Source organism: Mya arenaria, chromosome 9 (genome assembly GCF_026914265.1).
Source record: "Mya arenaria isolate MELC-2E11 chromosome 9, ASM2691426v1".
NCBI classification, from domain to species: domain Eukaryota; kingdom Metazoa; phylum Mollusca; class Bivalvia; order Myida; family Myidae; genus Mya; species Mya arenaria.
The window spans coordinates 31,779,891-31,800,161 of record NC_069130.1 but is presented as its reverse complement, the minus strand read 5'-3'; the positions used below and the strand labels follow the sequence as shown (position 1 = coordinate 31,800,161).

Sequence of the window (20,271 nt, the reverse complement as noted above, 5' to 3'; positions counted from 1 at the left end):
AGACTTTTAATAAATGGTATGTACCCGCATGTCTTGGATGTTAACAAAGATTGTTCAAAATAGTTCACTGGGGTCAAAGCTGGGGTCCCAGTTTTTCTTAAATAGGAAACTATTCGGAAATCTTCTCTAAACCACAATGCAGATTCATGGTAATGTGCGTGTAGCCTCGTGTTTGGCCGTTAACAAAAATTGTTCAAACTATGTCCTCGTGGCTTATCTGTTCTTCAGTTATTGAACGGAAACGTATGTTCAGCTTAAGGTCACCATGACCTTGACCATTAAGCCAATAACTTCATCTGCTGGTCATGACCAATCTGCCTACCAAGTTAGAGGTCCCTGGGCCTTAGCGTTCTTCAGGTATTGAGTGGAAACCTTGGGAACGAACGATCGGAAGGACAGCCAGTCCAATTACTAAATGCCTCCCATTGGGACCATAAAAAGGTCAATCAAGGGCCATAATTTGTATTCAGGATTAATATGGAGCTATGTAACCTACATGCGTGAAGGCAACTGTGTTAAGTATAAAGCCTTCTTGTTCTTGAATAGTCGAGCTTAAACTCGGAGGGACACCTGACGTCAGGAAAGGACACTTGCTTTCAGATTTCGGTGTCTCTTCAGGATCCTTGGGAAATATCGCCAGTGTCAACTCCAAAGTATGACAAATGCTGCCAAAAGTCAGGCAACTTTCAAGTGCACGAAAGCTATTAACACAATGATACATCAGTGGAAAACTATGCAAACGAATAAAATCACATGATTACATTTTCCCATGTTTTTATTGGAGTTTTTCTTAAAATGGATTCACTTTTGGAACCTCATTCGGACACACTTAACTCGAATTGAATATCGCAAAAAGGTGCACTTTCATCTGTTAAAAACAATGACAACTAACATTTCATCAGATCTATTATGAACAAAATGGATCATGCATGAAAATAAGTACATTTATTTACATGAACATGCATATTGCTAAAACTCTGTTTGCAATATATTATTGATGCCAACAACTTGAATTCAATTAATTTTTTAATAAACACTGCAAGCATTTCACCTATTTGCCTCCCTGCCAATAATCAATTATACAATTGTAAAACAATAGAAAGTGGTGGCAACATGGTTTTAGTGGCAATGCACTGTCAGTCCATTGTTCTGGCTCATGGACACATTTCTGTTTATACTCCATTGTAAGAATAGATGCAGATGAACAACTTAAACATGCAAGCTATCAATGAATCAGGTTAAGGGCAAAAAAGAGAACTCCATGGATAATAACAATGAAATAAATGGATAATAACAGTGAAATAAATTGGTTAAACAAAATATCTCACAATATAACATTTGGACACATGATTATATATATATGTATTGCAATATTCAAATTCATAACTATTTGTTTTGTTCCGGAAGGGACACTACTCGACAAATATAAAAAACAGAAAAGCTAAAAATGCAGCACAGCATACAAAGAAACATTTAAAAGTTCTATTTCATTCCATATTTCCATTAATATACATAACACTGATGATCTTGATGAAGCATACATGCTAAATAATGCCAACACTAGTCCGTTAAGTTTCAGTAAAATAAGAGCTGTCACAGAGACAGCGCACATTGACTATTCCGCCGCTTTTCAATATAAGGATTGAAAAGTTTTGGCGAAACATGCATGGATCACTGTTAGATTAGATTTCAATGCAATACATGATGTGCTGAGATATTAACATAAATGTGGTTACATGGAAAATTTTAACCAGAATTTTTAAGTCTAATAATAAAGGGCCATTATTTGCAAAATACAGTTATCTAACTAGGTTATTCAATTACGTTGGGTGGTTGAATACCATTATATAAAGTCTCAACCCAATACATCAAGTAGTTGCTGAGATATCATCATATGTGTGCTAACATGCAAAACCTTAACCAGTATTTCTAAGTTGCATAATAAAGGAGCAAAAATGATAAAATATAAAAGATAGAGTTATCTTTCCTGATTAATAAGAAGGTTGAATAGTTGGGAGCCTGTGTATAAAGTTTCAATGCAATACATGACGTATTTGAATTTATATGTCAAATAATAAAGCAAAACCTTAACCAGAGTTTTTAAGTCGAATAATAAAGGATCATTATTTGCATTAAATGCAAACTAGAGTTATCTTACTTGGTTAATTAGGAAGGTTGGATGGTTGAGTACCATTGTATAAAATCTTAATGCAATACATCAAGTAGTTGCTGAGATATTAACCTATGTGTGCTTACATGCAAAACCTTAACCAGAATTTCTAAGTCAAATAATAAAGGCCCATTATTTGCATTAAATTCAAATAAGTGTTATCTTACTTCATTAATTTAGTAGGTTAGATAGTTGGGAAAACATATCTAAAGTTTCAATGCAATACATGGTGTATTTGCTGAGATAATGACTTAAAGGTGTTTACATGCAAAACCTTAACCAAGGTGTGACGCCGATGCCGACGCTTGGGTGAGTAGTATAGCTCTCCATATTCTTCGAATAGTCATCTAAAAACAGGATACCATTAAAGCGATGCTATTCTCTGCACTACAAGCATGCATTGCAAAAAAATTGTATTAGGAAAAATTTCAAACCAAAGAATCATGCGATCATTCTCACACTGTTTGTAAGAAGAATACATATAAAGGTGATCAAGTACAGAAAAAAGGAATAACAACAAAAAACTAAACTCTTTTTAATTGTGACATCATAATGGTCACCGGTAAGATGAAGTCATAGATTACCAATATAGTACCCCATTCAGTGCCCAACGTGATTGAAAGTTTTTATCAGGAGATAAGATAAATATCACCTTAACCAGAATTTCTAAGTCTCATAATAAAGAGGCAAAAATTATATAATATGAAAGATAGAGTTATGTTACTTGATTAAAGAAGAAGGTTAAATGGTTGGGAGCCTGTGTGTAAAGTTTTAATGCAATACATGATGTATTCGCTGATGTATTGACTTAAAAGTGGGAACATGCAAAACCTTAACAAGAATTTCTATGACAAAAAAAGGGGCCATTATTTGAATTAAATGCAAACTAGAGTTATCTTACTTGGTTAATTAATTAGGTTGGATGGTTGAGTACCATTGTATCAAGTCTCAATGCAATACCTCAAGTAGCTGCTGAGATATTAACCTATGTGTGCTTACATGCAAAACCTTAACCAGAATTTCTAAGTCGAATAATAAAGGCCAATTATTTGCATTAAATGCAAACTAGAGTTATCTTACTTGGTTAATTAATTAGGTTGGATGGTTGAGTACCATTTTATCAAGTCTCAATGCAATACCTCAAGTAGTTGCTAAGATATTAACCTATGTGTGCTTGCACGCAAAACCTTAACCAGAATTTCTAAGTCGAATAATAAAGGCCTATTATTTGCATTAAATGCAAACTAGAGTTTTCTAACTTGGTTAATTAAGTAGGTTGGATGGTTGAGTACCATTGTATAAATTCTCAATGCAATACCTCAAGTAGTTTCTGAGATATTAACCTATGTGTGCTTGCACGCAAAACCTTAACCAGAATTTCTAAGTCTAATAACAAAGGCCTATTATTTGCATTAAATGCAAACTAGAGTTTTCTAACTTGGTAAATTAAGTAGGTTGGATGGTTGAGTACCATTGTATAAATTCTCAATGCAATAACTCAAGTAGTTGCTGAGATATTAACCTATGTGTGCTTGCATGCAAAACTTTAACCAAGGTGTGATGCCAATGCCGACGCCTACGCTTAGGTGAGTAGTATAGCTCTTCATATTCTTCGAATAGTCGAGCTAAAAACAAAAGGCATAATCCAACAATAACAGCACCCCTGAGTTATGGACACTACTACACAAAACAGTGTTACTTGTCTCCGGTAACATGTGTACAAAATTTTAATATCTAGAACGGTATAAGAGTGATGGCCAAGGTTTAAGATTTGGCTCCCTGACATTGCTGCAGTCAACAAGGCTATGACCTCTCCCTGACACCGCTGCAGTCAACAAGGCTATGACCTCTCCCTGACACCGCTGCAGTCAACAAGGCTATGACCTCTCCCTGACACCGCTGCAGTCAACAAGGCTATGACCTTTGAAAAAACAGATAGGCAAATAAACGATGGGCAAATAAATGATATGGCAAAAGCTTATCATCAATAGAAAACAATGAAAGAAAATGATTTGAATCAGCAAAAACAAATGACCAACAAGTAACAATCAATACTGGTACTAACAAATTACTGAATGGTGAAATAACAGCCAAGTAAATGAAGTAATGCACAAGTTACCAAACAGTAAACAACAAACTCAACAATGATGGGTTGAAGTGCGTATTCACATATTCCAAGTAATGTCAATGTATACATAAATATGACAATAGGTTTGTAAATCTTGAAAGATTGAACTGTGACACCTTAAAATATATACATGTAATATTGTTAAATCTGTATACATTTTTAATCCTAAGTACAAACAAATGATTTGATTACATAAAATAATAACTGATTTACTCATTTTACACAAAAGCGAGAAAACACATTCAAACTAAACATTTTTAGCAATTAAAGCTGAAAATCAACTAATTTCATTCAATAAAAAGTATTATAAAAAGTATTCAATCATTTTATAAAAATAGTGAACAATTAGGAACAACTTAACATAACTTTCTATAAATGGATTTCATATCATAATAATTTTACCCACCAGCTAATTAATAGAGACTGATATCAAAATACATGTAGTTTCAGAAATAAATTAACAAAATCCATCCAGTTGAACCATTCTGCCACATAACTTTAGCATTTTGTAGAGGAAAAGAGGTGCAGTAAGAGAGTTATCACACTTTGTCTCACAATGGCCTGGATCATGCATGTGTACTAGAACATTGTATTGCTAAATTAGGCACAAAAAATTAACACTTCATCTTCAGGTTCCAATTTCTTAAACAGTCTTGACAGGATCAAGGTCAACACACTATTTCTGTTTCAGAATAAATTGTTTTACATTTTTGTTTTGCAGCTAAATATAATAAGAAAATCATAATTATCACACTAAATTACTTTTTGTTTTGTAAATTTGAAATAAGACACTCAAGCTGTTACCGATAAGATTTCTCAAGAGAGAAATTGGAGACTGTCTGCAACTTATATTGCATGTGGCCTTAAATTCAAATTCAGCTTATAACATTTGATTTTAAGTATAAATGTCATACAATCTAACACACAATATAAACACAACTCAAAGTACATTGCCAAGTTCCATGTAAAATTTATCACAAAAATCAGATCAAGCCAAATCACTGAATATCAAATTACAATTTGATCAATATACAAATTCACTTAGAAATACATTCTTGTTTGGAAAGCAGCAAAATTGCTCCACGCAACTAAATACACATATTTCCATCAAATTATAATTGTTGATTTTAAGTCCTATGATAAACATGTATTGCAATACTTTGTAATGAGACAATACTGCTGTAGCCTCGATAAATTTAATCAACACGATCAAAATCATTTATCAAATAATCATTTTCTGGCATTGAAAAGGTATGCAAACAGTTTAGTCATGATCTTAATAAACTTTCAACTGCAAATGTATTTTGGGTTCCAAAAACATAATTTATTAAAATGATTCGATCCAATGCAAATCCTAATCTAAACAGTCTTCTACAATCAGAACAAATTCTTTATGTTAGTAGTATGGTCAATACACATGTTGAATAGACTTCCAGAGAGAGCTGCAAGAAGCTTTAACTGAAAACTTCCCGAGATAGCTGCAGCAAGCTCTGATCTGAATACTTAGGCTTCCTGGGATAGCTGCAGCAAGCTTTAATCTGAATACTTAAGACTTCCTGGGATAGCTGCAGCATGCTTTAATCTGAATACTTAGACTTTCCAGGATAGCTGCAGCAAGCATTAATCTGAAAGCCTTCCTGGGATAGCTGCAGCAAGCTTTAATCTGAATACTTAAGACTTTTCAGGATAGCTGCAGCAAGCTTTAATCTGAATACTTAAGACTTCCTGGGATAGCTGCAGCATGCTTTAATCTGAATACTTAGACTTCCCATGATAGCTGCAGCAAGCTTTAATCTGAAAACTTAGGCTTCCTTGGATAGCTGCAGCAAGCTTTAATCTGAATACTTAAGACTTCCTTAAATAGCTGCAGCAAGCTATTATCTGAATACTAAGACTTCCTTGAATAGCTGCACCAAACTTTAATCTGAATACTTTGACTTCCTGGGATAGCTGCAGCATGCTTTAATCCGAATACTTAGACTTTCCGGGTTAGCTGCAGCAAGCTTTAATCTGAATACTAAGACTTCCTGGGATAGCTGAAGCAAGCTTTAAACTGAATACTTAGACTTCCTTGAATAGCTGCAGCAAGCTTTCATCTGAATACTTAGACTTCCTTGAATAGCAAGCTTTAATCTGAATACTAAGACTTCCTGGGATAGCTGAAGCAAGCTTAAATCTGAATACTTAGACTTCCTTGAATAGCTACAGCAAGCTTTAATCTGAATACTTAGACTTTCCATGATAGCTGCATCAAGCTTTAATCTGAATACTTAAAGACTTCCCGGGATAACTTCAGCAAGCTTTAATCCAAAAACTTAAGACTTCCTTGGATAGCTGCAGCAAGCTTTAATCTGAACGATTAAGACATTCCAGGATAGCTGTAGCAATCTTTAACCTGAATACTTAGACTTTTCAGGATAGCTGCAGCAAGCTTTAATCTGAATACTTTGACTTCCCAGGATAGCTGCAGCAAGCTTTAATCTGAATACTTAAGACTTCCTGGGATAGCTGCAGCAAGCTTTAATCTGAATACTTAGGCTTCCTGGGACAACTGCAGCAAGCTTTAATCTGAATACTTAGACTTCCTTAGATAGCTGCAGCAAGTTTTAATCTGAATACTTAGACTTCCTTGGACCGCAATCTTTATTCTGAATACTAAGACTTTCCAGGATAGTTGCAGCAAGCTTTAATCTGGATACTTAAGACTTCCTGGGTTAGCAGCAGCAAGCTTTAATCTGAATACTTAAGACATTCCAGGATAGCTGTAGCAATCTTTAATCTGAATACAGACTTTCCAGGATAGCTGTAGCAAGCTTTAATCTGAATAAAGGCTTTCCAGGATAGCTGCAGCAATCTTTAATCTGAATACAGACTTTCCAGGATAGCTGTAGCAAGCTTTAATCTGAATACAGACTTTCCAGGATAGCTGTAGCAATCTTTAATCTGAATACAGACTTTCCAGGATAGCTGTAGCAAGCTTTAATCTGAATACAGACTTTCCAGGATAGCTGTAGCAAGCTTTAATCTGAATACAGACTTTCCAGGACAGCTGTAGCAATCTTCAATCTGAATACTTATACTTTCCAGGATAGCTGCAGCAATCTTTAATCTGAATACTTAGACTTCCTGGGATGGCTGCAGAATGGATTAATCAATGCTTAAGGTAAACCCTTCCTGGTTTAAATTTTCATTAGTTCACACTTTTATTGCCAAAAAACAATCAAACAAGTTTTCATGCGTACAACCAGAAATGTTTCTTCATTCCAAACAAAGAGAGTACATGGGCATAAAGCACTTTATATCCATACCAGTATAAATAAACCCATATGCTACTTGAAAGTAGTAAACAATCATTCAGCCAGTACCATACATGTACATCTAACATGAGGTATGAAAATGCAGTTGGTACACCACTTATACTCTTTTGTCAGAATACACAAATTGCTTGAGGAACAATTTATACAAACAAAAGGAAGAACTCTTAAATCTCTAAACAAATATTTTTTTTATTAATAAGCATTTGACATAGAACTAATTATTAAGAAAGGTCAATAAAAATGGGTCTGAAAAGGCAACAATAGAAGTATTTACTATATATTCTGCTCAAGACAAACATAGGATCAATCTACTATTCTGAGTGACAAAAATGCATGCACTTAAATAAAATGTTTACACAATTTCATTACTTTGCAAACAATTATAAAAATAATCTTAATAAATATTAAAGCATGAGTTTGACTCCAATATATATGCCTATATTTCTACGAAGAAAATAACGTTAATTACGTCCCATATCGAAACTCGTTTAACAATGCTGCCATCATGTATGTACATTTATGTGCAACATGTATTTACATAAACATCCAACATGAACGTACACATACATCCAACATGTATATACATAAATGTCCAACATGAACCTTTCCAACATGTATGTATATAAATGTGCAACATGAACCTATCAAAAAAATATGTACATAAACGTACAACATGTGCATACATAAACATCCAACATGTGCATACATAAACATCCAACATGTGCATACATAAACATCCAACATGTGCATACATAAACGTCCAACATGTATGTACATAAACGTCCAACATGTACGTACATAAACGTCCAACATGTACGTACATAAACGTCCAACATGTATGTACATAAACGTCCAACATGTACGTACATAAACGTCCAACATGTACGTACATAAACGTCCAACATGTACGTACATAAACGTCCAACATGTACGTACATAAATGTCCAACATGTACGTACGTAAACGTCCAACATGTACGTACATAAACGTCCAACATGTACGTACATAAACGTCCAACATGTATGTACATAAACGTCCAACATGTATGTACATAAACGTCCAACATGTACGTACATAAACGTCCAACATGTATGTACATAAACGTCCAACATGTATGAACATTAAAACCGTAAGGAACATGAGTTGACATCTAATTTGTAGCCAAATAGCCTGCTACTTTAGCTATATAGAAACTGTCAAACATTTTCAGAAGCAATCTGCAGTTATTTCTGTTTCACCTTCACTTCTTTTTCCTTTCCTCTGTACATCGTGGACAGTACCATTTGCCTTTTGGTTTTGCTGTCAGACCAACGCAACCAAAGTGGAACCACTCAATTGGACACTGAAAAAGAAAAAGAAAAAAATCAGTATATTTATTCAGCCAACCGTTTCCTATATGATAAAAAGAAGCAAATATTAGCACATTTGTTTTGGTTTCTTATGTATTTTCAAACCATTAAATAAGTGGAGATAAGCGCCCCCGTGCATGACACAAGTGACACTCACATTCATGTCACACACCAGTCACACTCACATAAATGTATAGATAAGTGCCCCTGCATTCCACACAAGTCACACTCACATAACTGTATGGATATGTGACGCCATGTCACACCCAAGTCACACTCATATAAATGTATGGATATGTGACCCCATGTCACACACAAGTCACACTCACATAAATGTAATGATAAGTGCCCCTGCTTTCCACACAAGTCATACTCACATAAATGTATGGATAAGTGCCCCTGTATTCCATGCAAGTAACACTCACATAAATGTATAGATAAGTGCCCCTGCATTCCACACAAGTCACACTCACATAAATGTATGGATAAGTGCCCCTGCATTCCACACAAGTCACACTCACATAAATGTATAGATAAGTGCCCCTGCATTCCACACAAGTCACACTCACATAAATGTATGGATAAGTGCCCCTGCATTCCACACAAGTCACGCTCACATAAATGTATGGATATATGACCCCATGTCACACACAAGTCACGCTCACATAAATGTGTGGATATGTGACCCCATGTCACACACAAGTCACACTCATATAAATGTATGGATAAGTGCCCCCATGTCACACACAAGTCACACTCATATAAATGTATGGATAAGTGCCCCTGCATTCCACACAAGTCACGCTCACATAAATGTATGGATAAGTGCCCCTGCATTCCACACAAGTCACACTCACATAAATGTATGGATAAGTGCCCCTGCATTCCACACAAGTCACACTCATATAAATGTATGGATAAGTGCCCCTGCATTCCACGCAAGTCACGCTCACATAAATGTATGGATAAGTGCCCCTGCATTCCACGCAAGTCACGCTCACATAAATGTATGGATAAGTGCCCCTGCATTCCACACAAGTCACGCTCACTTAAATGTATGGATAAGTGCCCCTGCATTCCACACAAGTCACACTCACTTAAATGTATGGATAAGTGCTCCTGCATTCCACACAAGTCACACTCACATAAATGTATAGATAAGTGCCCCTGCATTCCACACAAGTCACGCTCACATAAATGTATGGATATGTGACCCCATGTCACACTCATAAAAATGTGTGGATATGTGACCCCATGTCATACACAAGTCACACTCATATAAATGTATGGATAAGAGCCCCCATGTCACACACAAGTCACACTCATATAAATGTATGGATAAGTGCCCCTGCATTCCACACAAGTCACACTCACATAAATGTATTGATATGTGCCCCTGCATTCCACGCAAGTCACGCTCACATAAATGTATGGATATGTGACCCCATGTCACACTCATAAAAATGTGTGGATATGTGACCCCATGTCATACACAAGTCACACTCATATAAATGTATGGATAAGAGCCCCCATGTCACACACAAGTCACACTCATATAAATGTATGGATAAGTGACCCCATGTCACACACAAGTCACACTCATATAAATGTATGGATAAGTGGAACCACTCAATTGGACACTGAAAAAGAAAAAGAAAAAAATCAGTATATTTATTCAGCCAACCGTTTCCTATATGATAAAAAGAAGCAAATATTAGCACATTTGTTTTGGTTTCTTATGTATTTTCAAACCATTAAATAAGTGGAGATAAGCGCCCCCGTGCATGACACAAGTGACACTCACATTCATGTCACACACCAGTCACACTCACATAAATGTATAGATAAGTGCCCCTGCATTCCACACAAGTCACACTCACATAACTGTATGGATATGTGACGCCATGTCACACCCAAGTCACACTCATATAAATGTATGGATATGTGACCCCATGTCACACACAAGTCACACTCACATAAATGTAATGATAAGTGCCCCTGCTTTCCACACAAGTCATACTCACATAAATGTATGGATAAGTGCCCCTGCATTCCATGCAAGTAACACTCACATAAATGTATAGATAAGTGCCCCTGCATTCCACACAAGTCACACTCACATAAATGTATGGATAAGTGCCCCTGTATTCCACACAAGTCACACTCACATAAATGTATGGATAAGTGCCCCTGCATTCCACACAAGTCACGCTCACTTAAATGTATGGATAAGTGCCCCTGCATTCCACACAAGTCACACTCACTTAAATGTATGGATAAGTGCTCCTGCATTCCACACAAGTCACACTCACATAAATGTATGGATAAGTGCCCCTGCATTCCACACAAGTCACGCTCACATAAATGTATGGATATGTGACCCCATGTCACACTCATAAAAATGTGTGGATATGTGACCCCATGTCATACACAAGTCACACTCATATAAATGTATGGATAAGAGCCCCCATGTCACACACAAGTCACACTCATATAAATGTATGGATAAGTGACCCCATGTCACACACAAGTCACACTCATATAAATGTATGGATAAGTGCCCCTGCATTCCACACAAGTCACACTCACATAAATGTATTGATATGTGCCCCTGCATTACACACAAGTAACACTCACATAAATGTATGGATAAGTGCCCCTGCATTCCACACAAGTCACACTCACATAAATGTGTGGACAAGTACCCCTGCATTACACACAAGTAACACTTGCATAAATGTATGGATAAGTGCCCCTGCATTACACACAAGTAACACTCACATAAATGTATGGACAAGTACCCCTGCATTACACACAAGTAACACTCGCATAAATGTGTGGATATGTGACCCCACATTGCACAAATGTAACACTAGTGTTGGAATATTGGACTTCATTTGCTATCGATAATTGAATCGAATTGGACCTAGCATTTCAATTTACTATCGATAATCGGACAATAACCCAAAGTTCATTGAAATGGTTAAACCTGGAATCAGTACGTGTGATGCTATAGTCATGCCTTTGGCAACAGTACAACAGTACTACAGTAAATTTCCATAACCTTTTTTTGTCTTAAATAACTAAACGAAAAACATAACAACACAACACATACTTAATAATTGCACATCAATTGCAAAATGAAGCACACTGCATCAAGTAAATTAACTTAGCATTTTATCCATGTAAAAGCATATTAAATATTTGTGAACAAGCTTAACATTCAATAACCTGTTATATTGAACATTAGAATATCTTTGTAGGTAAGACCAGACCCACTACACCATAGAGACAGGTTATTGAAGAAGGTTTTATGAAATATATAAACAATTTGTAATTTTGGGAGAGTTTGTAAGTTTTTAAGCAAAAGTGTTTACATTCACAGCATTTGTGTGAGATAGTGACTGCCCTTGTTAAAATGAACAGAACTCAACGAAAATTTACGGTTATCGGAAGGAAAAAATGACATTTACTTCTTTTACCACAAAATAAAAAAATATGATGTTACCGCAAGTAACATTAGCGACATCGATTTTGGACCTTCACTATCGATTGTCGCCGGCAAGGCATTGTCAGTGATGATTTATTGATTGTACTTGACAATCGTTCTATCTCTAAGTCCACACACATAAATGTTTGGATAAGTGCCCCAGTGTCACACTCTGATAAATGTATTGATAAGTGCTCCAGCATCACACTCACATAAATGTATGGATAAGTGCCCCAGTGTCACACTCAGATAAACGTATTGATAAATGTCCCAGTGTCACACTCAGATAAATGTATGGATAAGTGCCCCAGCATCACACTCAAATAAATCCAAGGATAAGTGCCCCAGTGTCACACTCAGATAAATGTATGGATAAGTGCCCCAGCATCACACTCGCATAAATCCAAGGATAAGTGCCCCAGTGTCACACTCAGATAAATGTATGGATAAGTGCCCAAGCATCACACTCATATAAATCCGAGGATAAGTGCCAGAGGGTCAAACACAAGTCACACTCACAGCAATATGTTGATAATTGTCTCAGCATCACACACAAGTCATAATCACATTAAGGTGTGAAGTGTCCCAGCATCCAGCACAAATCATAACCATGTGAAGACATGGTTAAGTACCCACACTTTTCATACCCACATCAAGGTGTGTTGAAGTTCCCATAGCACACACATATCACACACTGACTGTTTTAAAAAATGTCACACACAAATCAAGCCCCCATCAAGTTGTGGATAAATGCCCAAATACTACTTATGTTATACATGAAGTTGTGGATAAGTGTCAAGTGACCCACTAATCATCCACACATCGAAGTGAGGAAAAGTGCCCCAGCATCACACATAAATAATACTCACATCAAGATTATCACAGCCAATCATTTCCCCGTACGAGACCTGGTGACACAGACAATATGTAGGCTCGTTTGGATCCACCGGCATGTCGAGTACATCAGACGGATTGTTCATCGTCAATGACAGCAGTGGCGATATCATTGGTGGTGGTGTCTGCTCATTTGAGGCACTGGATTTAAAGGTAGAATAATTGTTATTAAGACTTTAAATCAGATAAAAGGCTGTATTTGATATTCAATAGCTTATTTGAAGGTCAAATACCTAACTATTGACTTGTTAGATTTCACACTAAACAAGAGCATACCCTTGGCCCTTTTTCTTTTTCTTCTTCGGAATTTCATCGTCAAACTCTTCCTTCATAGACTTCCTCTTCTTCTTATCTTTCTCCTTCAGGTCTGCAAATAATCACAGCAATCGGTGAAATAGTCAGTTAACAAAATATGCACATACCAAAATAAGAATGTGTTTGCACAGAAATCTGGGTTCTCTATTATCATATGTTTATACATTCAGCCTAGTGGGTTATAATCTTATAATATGAATAAACAAGAAGTTGTGCTTGTTCAAGAAATTCTTGATTTCAATCACTGAATATCAGAGCCGGGAAATTCAAGGTAATATTGTAATCATTTGAAAATTGCAGAAAGTTGAGGCTAAAATGTAGCTAACCAGTAGGTCATCAGACTTGTTAACAAGAGGCACATCAGTGCCTGTGCTCCACTGGCCAAAAGGTTCAAGCAAAGACCACCTAACGAACATTTTCGTCAAGTTTCATAGAAATACAATCATCAATTTTTGAGGAGAAGTTATTTAAAAAATTTTTTTTACTTTAATAGCTCTGGCTGCCATGTTGTGCAGTGGACCGAAATGATTTGGGCAATTTGAGTAAAGGAGCACCAAACAAACATTTCTGTCAAGTTTTATCGAAAAAAGGTCATCAGTTTCGACGACAAGTCGTATAAAGTTTTTTTATTTTTTAGCTCTGGCAGCCATGGTGTGCAGTGGACTGGAACCATTTAACAAATTTTGGTTAATGACCACCCAAGGAACATTTCTGTCAAGTTTCATCAAAATCTGATCATCGGTTTCTGAGGAGAAGTCGTTTAAAGGTTTTTCTATTTTTACCTCTGGGGGCCATCTTGTGCAGTGGACCGAAACCATTGAAGCAAATTTGATAAAGGACCATTCAAGGAACATTTCTGTTAAGTTTCATCAAAATCTGATCATCGGTTTCTGAGAAGATGTTCTTTAAAGGTTTTTCTATTTTTTTGCCCTGGCAGCCATGTTGTGCAGCGGACCGGAACCATTTGAGCAATTTTGGTTAAGGACCACCCAAGGAACAATTCTGTCACGTTTCATCAAAATCTGCCTATCCGTTTCAGAGGAGATGTCGTTTAAAGATTTTGCTATTTTTAGCCGTGGCGGCCATATTGTGCAATGGACCAGAACCATTTGAGCAATTTTAATAAAGGACCACCCAAGGAACATTACTGTCAAGTTTCATCAAAATCTGCCGAACCGTTTCAGAGGAGATGTCGTTTAAAGATTTTGCTATTTTTAGCTCTGGCGGCCATATTGTGCAATGGACCGGAACCATTTGAGCAATTTTGGTAAAGGACCACCAAAGGAACATTCCTGTGAAGTTTTGTCAAAATCCGCTTATCAGTTTCAGAGGAGATGTCGTTTTAAGTAAAAGTTTACGCACGCACGCACGCACGCACGCACTCACGACGGGCAATCTGTGACGACATAAGCTCCATGGCCTTCGGCCAGTGGAGCTAAAAACTTAAAGTTCTTCTAACCACATTGTTATAACTATTATAGCCAAATAGAAATGCTATGGACTCAGACATTTTGAATCCAATTCTATGTTCAATGAAGTGCACTCGACAAGACCAGCGACTGTGCAATTGATTGCATGTATTTTATGCAGAAGCATTTAAAATGAAATCTACTTAAATTTGATTAAAACAATTCACATAAATATAAATCACTAATGATGAGTGCTAAATGTACAATTACATAAAAGAGTATGTTAACAGTTTAAAACATTTGGAAACAGTTTATTTTAACTTGGTGTGATGCAGAATGTGAGTTCTGTGCAAGCAACATACTACAAGAATGTGTAAATTGAAATGTTAATCACAGTGTTTTACATTTGAATTGCAAGAAAGCATGCCCATAGCAGTACGAGTAGAATATTTTAATTATGTGTTACTATAATCTGGAACAGTTTCAAAACTTGTAAAAGAATACAAACGAGTACCATAGTTTGCGATAGGACCAGTTAAGCTTTAAACATCTGCAAACACTGACAAATAAACACCGGCTCACAAGTAAAAGATCACAATATTAAGGTGAAACTGAATTATTGAAAGCTTGGAAAGCACTTGACCAGTACATGTATATAATGTTCCCAGTCACACACTTGACCAGTACATGTATATTATATACCCAGTAACACACTTGACCAGTACATGTAAATTATATACCCAGTCACACACTTGACCAGTACATGTATATTATGTTCCCTGTCAAACACTTGACCAGTACATGTATATAATGTTCCCTGTCAAACACTTGACCAGTACATGTTTATAATGTTCCCAGTCAAACACTTGACCAGTACATGTTTATAATGTTCCCAGTCAAACACTTGACCAGTACATGTTTATAATGTTCCCAGTCAAACACTTGACCAGTACATGTTTATAATGTTCCCAGTCAAACACTTGACCAGTACATGTTTATAATGTTCCCAGTCAAACACTTGACCAGTACACGTATATATACATATTATGTTCCCAGTCAAACACTTGACCAGTACACGTATATATACATATTATGTTCCCAGTCAAACACTTGACCAGTACACGTATATATACATATTATGTTCCCAGTCAAACACTTGACCAGTACACGTATATATACATATTATGTTCCCAGTCAAACACTTGACCAGTACACGTATATATACATATTATGTTCCCAGTCAAACACTTGACCAGTCACGTATATATACATATTATGTTCCCAGTCAAACACAAATTTAAAGATTGCTGAAAAGCACAATGATTTATGAAGATAATAACATCAACATAAAGCATGCAAACATCTGAATAAAAAAAAGCAACAAAACAATGAAAACGTATTGACAACAATAAATTGCACATGACTATGACGATGAAAATGTTGGATGGATCTTTGTATACACACTTGATTTTTTTCCTGTATCTGCCTTATCATCATCGTTTGGTTTGCTCTGGCTTTTATCACGCAGGTCTGCCTCGAACCGTGCAAGGTCCGCATCCAACTTTCGTATATGCTTATCCACCTTGAGTAAACCAACATGTGAGATGTTACATGTGAAAAAACGTAACACAATTCTGTTTCACCTACTGTGTACTTTCATCTACATAAATATCTCTGCCAGAAATATAAACATTACTCTGTTTTTGGAGTGCTGTGCCAGCTTGTATCCCCCACTTTTGAATGTTGCCTCCACCCCACAGATAGGGTTAGGGTTTTGTGATAATCTCATTGCTGAATACATACATCATATGTAACTCGGCAGCATATTATGACAATGAAAGCACACAGTGCACCCTGAAGTTAAAGTAATAAGAATGAAAAGAAATACAAACTTTTTGGCTTATTTTCCTTATTCTCATCTTCGGAACAACTTGTATACTCTTTCAAATCAGCCTCCATTCTTGCTATATCTCTATCATACGTCTGAATGTATCGGTCAACCTAGCAAATAGGTCATACCATCTTGAAATGTCTTCAAAGAAAAACATGGCCAAAATGAGTTGATGTATTTTTCCCTTGGGCACATTATAAACAGAAGATGGTAAGGTAAACTAAGCTTTTCATATACATGTGTTATTAATTGTTCTGTACATGTTCATGATGTAAGGTAACTCTAAAGTTTATTGTGATTTAAATGATATCTCTATTCAAAACCAAATAGGAACAATTTAACTTCATAGAGTTTCTAGTTAAAGGGATTCATTCACAGATTTATGCCGGACAATTTTTGTCAACTTTGTTGTCAAGTTATTTCACTATCTTTTATGAACCCTCACAAAACAATAACTGGCCAATACTCATTTAAACAAAATGTAATCAATTCTTTCCGAAAGAAATTCAATTTTTAATATTGCTACTTTAAGTTTTTTTCTGAAAAAAGAGTGTTCTGACTTTTATAATTATTATAAAAGAGCTTTTCTAATTTGACCTGATGGTGACGTTTTATTGATGTATGACCCTATAAAATGTGAAAGAGTCCCTTCAGATTATTGAAAGATGATACCATCTCATATGTCTGCATGGCAAGCTGGACTTTATCATCCCCAAATTCCCGACTTTTGCTGAAGAGTTTCTGTAATGCAGTGAGTAAGTCCGTACGCTTCTCAGGAGACATTGTCCGCACACTGGAGAGGTAGCCTTCAGCCTTATCATCTATTTCGTTCATCAACTCTATCAGAAAATTAGAAAATAAAAACTCAATCTAAATAATATCTCGATGTATTTCTCATCCATTAACCAAAATAATCAGTCTGCAAGTGGTTATATGATATAAAATGATTTTAGTAATAATAACTATTTCTCTATCATTTCTATTCATTACGCCCCAACTTTGAAAAAAAAATAGTATCAAAATGTTTTCTGCTATATGGGATGAAAACCAAATCAAATGTTTTAAAATAATGTAATAAAACTTTCATGAAGGAAATTGAAGTGGCATTTTTTTGTGTGTATATATATATATATAAGAACTGCTTATACAATTCAAAATTGTTTATATTGGTTATAATTGCATACCTTATGTTACACTATAATGATATTTAAATTATTTCTGTTTTATAATAAAAGTGTACCAAAGCACAGATAAAAAATAAGCCAGCCTGAATTTGATCTCATCGATCAAGTTTACCTTGTGCCTTTTGATCTAGATCTTTCATTAGACTGAAGTTTCTTTGCAACTCCCCTGGCAGTGATTCCAAGCCTGAAAAATAAGAAAATAATGCGAGTTTAAACTATCGTAAATCTCCTATTAAATGTTCATGCCCTTTAAGACGAGCCAGTGTTTGTACCTACAGGCATTAACCCCACAAAATGTTGACAATTTACGCCACAATAATAAATGTAAAATTTGTTTTTTATCATGAACTTTGCAACAATAGTTGTTACATTTTCTACGCTTTTGCAGAAACAAAAAATACCAATTTTTGCTAAACGTTGTGTATTGATATATTGAAGCCATGACTTGTGTTCAGTATGTTGTAGGCCTTAAAACAATTATTTTGATATATAAATGTATAAACTATTTCATATCATGCCTTGTTTTTGATATTTTAATCACCAAAATGGTCAAATTATATCACTAAATATGCATTCAATTTTTAAATACCTTATCTTTTTTTAAATCAGATGAACATCGCTGACCAATAGGATTGAAAGACACCAGGAAATAAAATATTCGAAAATGGAAAGGGTTGTTGCAGGATTCTGGAAGCGTTAAATATTGGCAACAAACATGAAATCAATCCACAAATGAAACATTTCACAGAAAACCTTTCGTTGTGTTGTTACTAGTCATGTCACTGTGCTGACTTGACAACTTAAGTACAGTAGACTGTAATGTCTCCGTTGTAAGGATCAAGTCAAAAGTTCTTCTCAAGAAAATGAAATTTTTGGATGAGTCTTAGTTGGACATAAAACATCCGAATCCATGACTAATAATTGCCAAAAATGGAATCTTGAATTATTCCCAAGATGTAATTTACCGGTCAATTGTAACCACAACGCCCCTCCCCAAGGTCCGCTGAATATCATGAGTACCAGTGCATTCACTAAGCACTGCGGGGCCACCTGGAAGGAAGAAACACGGCCCTATTCCACCGCTATCCCCAGTATACCTGTAGACCAAGGGCGTAGTTACATTGACTGGTGCATTATCACTTCCCCGCAATGTTACTGTACTGATCTGTGATTGTACGGCATCGTCAAGTACGAAATTGATAAATCTACCAGTGACCAATTGATAAAAAGGTATTTGCATAACAGCTCATATATCAACAATGAGCAATTTTTCAAATGTGTTTATTCAGGATAACGATTTATATATACTTTTATTCTGTACCATACAAATTTGCGCCAAAACACAACCAAAACTAGGTCAAAGAATACTTCTCGTTTCATTCGACAATGGGTAAAAAAGACACACTGCAAGGCTGCAAATATTATTATACCAATCCATAATTTATTTGATTATTAGATCTTATTAAAATATGTCAGTAAATTCACATACTGTCCAGATAATGTTCTAAGTACATTGCTGTCGCCATTTTGTTTTGGTGTTATTATATCACGTGACAAACAAGTGCGACTTATGACGAATTTTTGGTTATTATTATATAGTACTTTGCACACCATTATTATAGCGGCTCGTTGGTCTAGGGGTATGATTCTCGCTTTGGGTGCGAGAGGTCCCGGGTTCAAATCCCGGACGAGCCCATTCTTTTTCTTATTTCTTAGATTGAAAAAGAAGTAGACACTAGCATAATAAGCTCTTCTTCTTGAAACGGTCCCATATCAATTTGTTTTCATGTTAAGCGTTAAAGACGCACAATATAAAATATGTTGATGCAAAAAAAATTATTGTTTTATTCTAATGCATTATGAATCTCATGTTTAAGGGCTTTCTGCAGTGCAAAAGTTTTGAATATAATGCACTAGTCAATTGTAACCACGGCCCCCAGATCCGGGGAATAGCGGGTAGGTAGATAAATAGATTGATTTCAGTAAGGAATGCACATACATGGACATTTAAAATAAACAACATGTATAGTAAATAACATTATACATGATATTTTCAATAGCCACGACAGGCACACCGAACCAAGGATGACACAAAAAAGAGAAAACTCTTATTTTCATTGAGGT

The 20,271-nt window shown here is 35.7% G+C and overlaps 1 protein-coding gene and 1 non-coding gene across 7 annotated transcripts; one reads left to right on the top strand and one right to left on the bottom strand.

The window, feature by feature from the left end:
- Positions 1-888: 888 nt before the first annotated feature.
- Positions 889-19,673, bottom strand: LOC128246672 (inhibitor of growth protein 4-like). Of its 6 annotated transcripts, none has more exons than XM_052964990.1 (8): positions 19,637-19,655; positions 19,113-19,244; positions 18,260-18,331; positions 17,636-17,802; positions 16,537-16,654; positions 13,625-13,715; positions 13,324-13,489; positions 889-8,957 (listed from the first exon to the last, which is right to left on the bottom strand). In XM_052964990.1, the coding sequence occupies exons 2-8, from the start codon at positions 19,159-19,161 to the stop codon at positions 8,856-8,858; spliced, it is 765 nt and encodes a 254-aa protein (XP_052820950.1). In that variant the 5' UTR covers positions 19,162-19,244; positions 19,637-19,655; the 3' UTR covers positions 889-8,855. The 6 variants fall into 6 exon arrangements, with proteins under 6 accessions (XP_052820950.1, XP_052820951.1, XP_052820947.1 ...); XM_052964987.1 differs by lacking the exons at positions 889-8,957; positions 16,537-16,654 and adding exons at positions 10,368-10,604; positions 16,965-17,073 and having other exon boundaries at positions 19,637-19,669; XM_052964986.1 differs by lacking the exon at positions 889-8,957 and adding an exon at positions 10,368-10,604 and having other exon boundaries at positions 19,637-19,669.
- Positions 19,674-19,770: 97 nt separating this feature from the next.
- Positions 19,771-19,842, top strand: Trnap-ugg (transfer RNA proline (anticodon UGG)). Its single transcript has one exon. It is a non-coding gene; the product is annotated as a tRNA-Pro (tRNA).
- Positions 19,843-20,271: the final 429 nt, after the last annotated feature.

Bases quoted from the DNA above. Each gene is read 5' to 3' on its own strand.
- LOC128246672 (XM_052964986.1), bottom strand. From the start codon at position 19,161: ATGATATTCAGCGGACCTTGGGGAGGGGCGTTGTGGTTACAATTGACC. The intron at 16,655-17,635 runs GTATCATCTTTC...GGTTTACTCAAG, and splicing joins CCATGCAGACATATGAGATG to GTGGATAAGCATATACGAAA. The intron at 10,605-13,323 runs GTGAGTATTATT...TTTCTTTTTCAG, and splicing joins TTGGCTGTGATAATCTTGAT to TGTCCAATTGAGTGGTTCCA.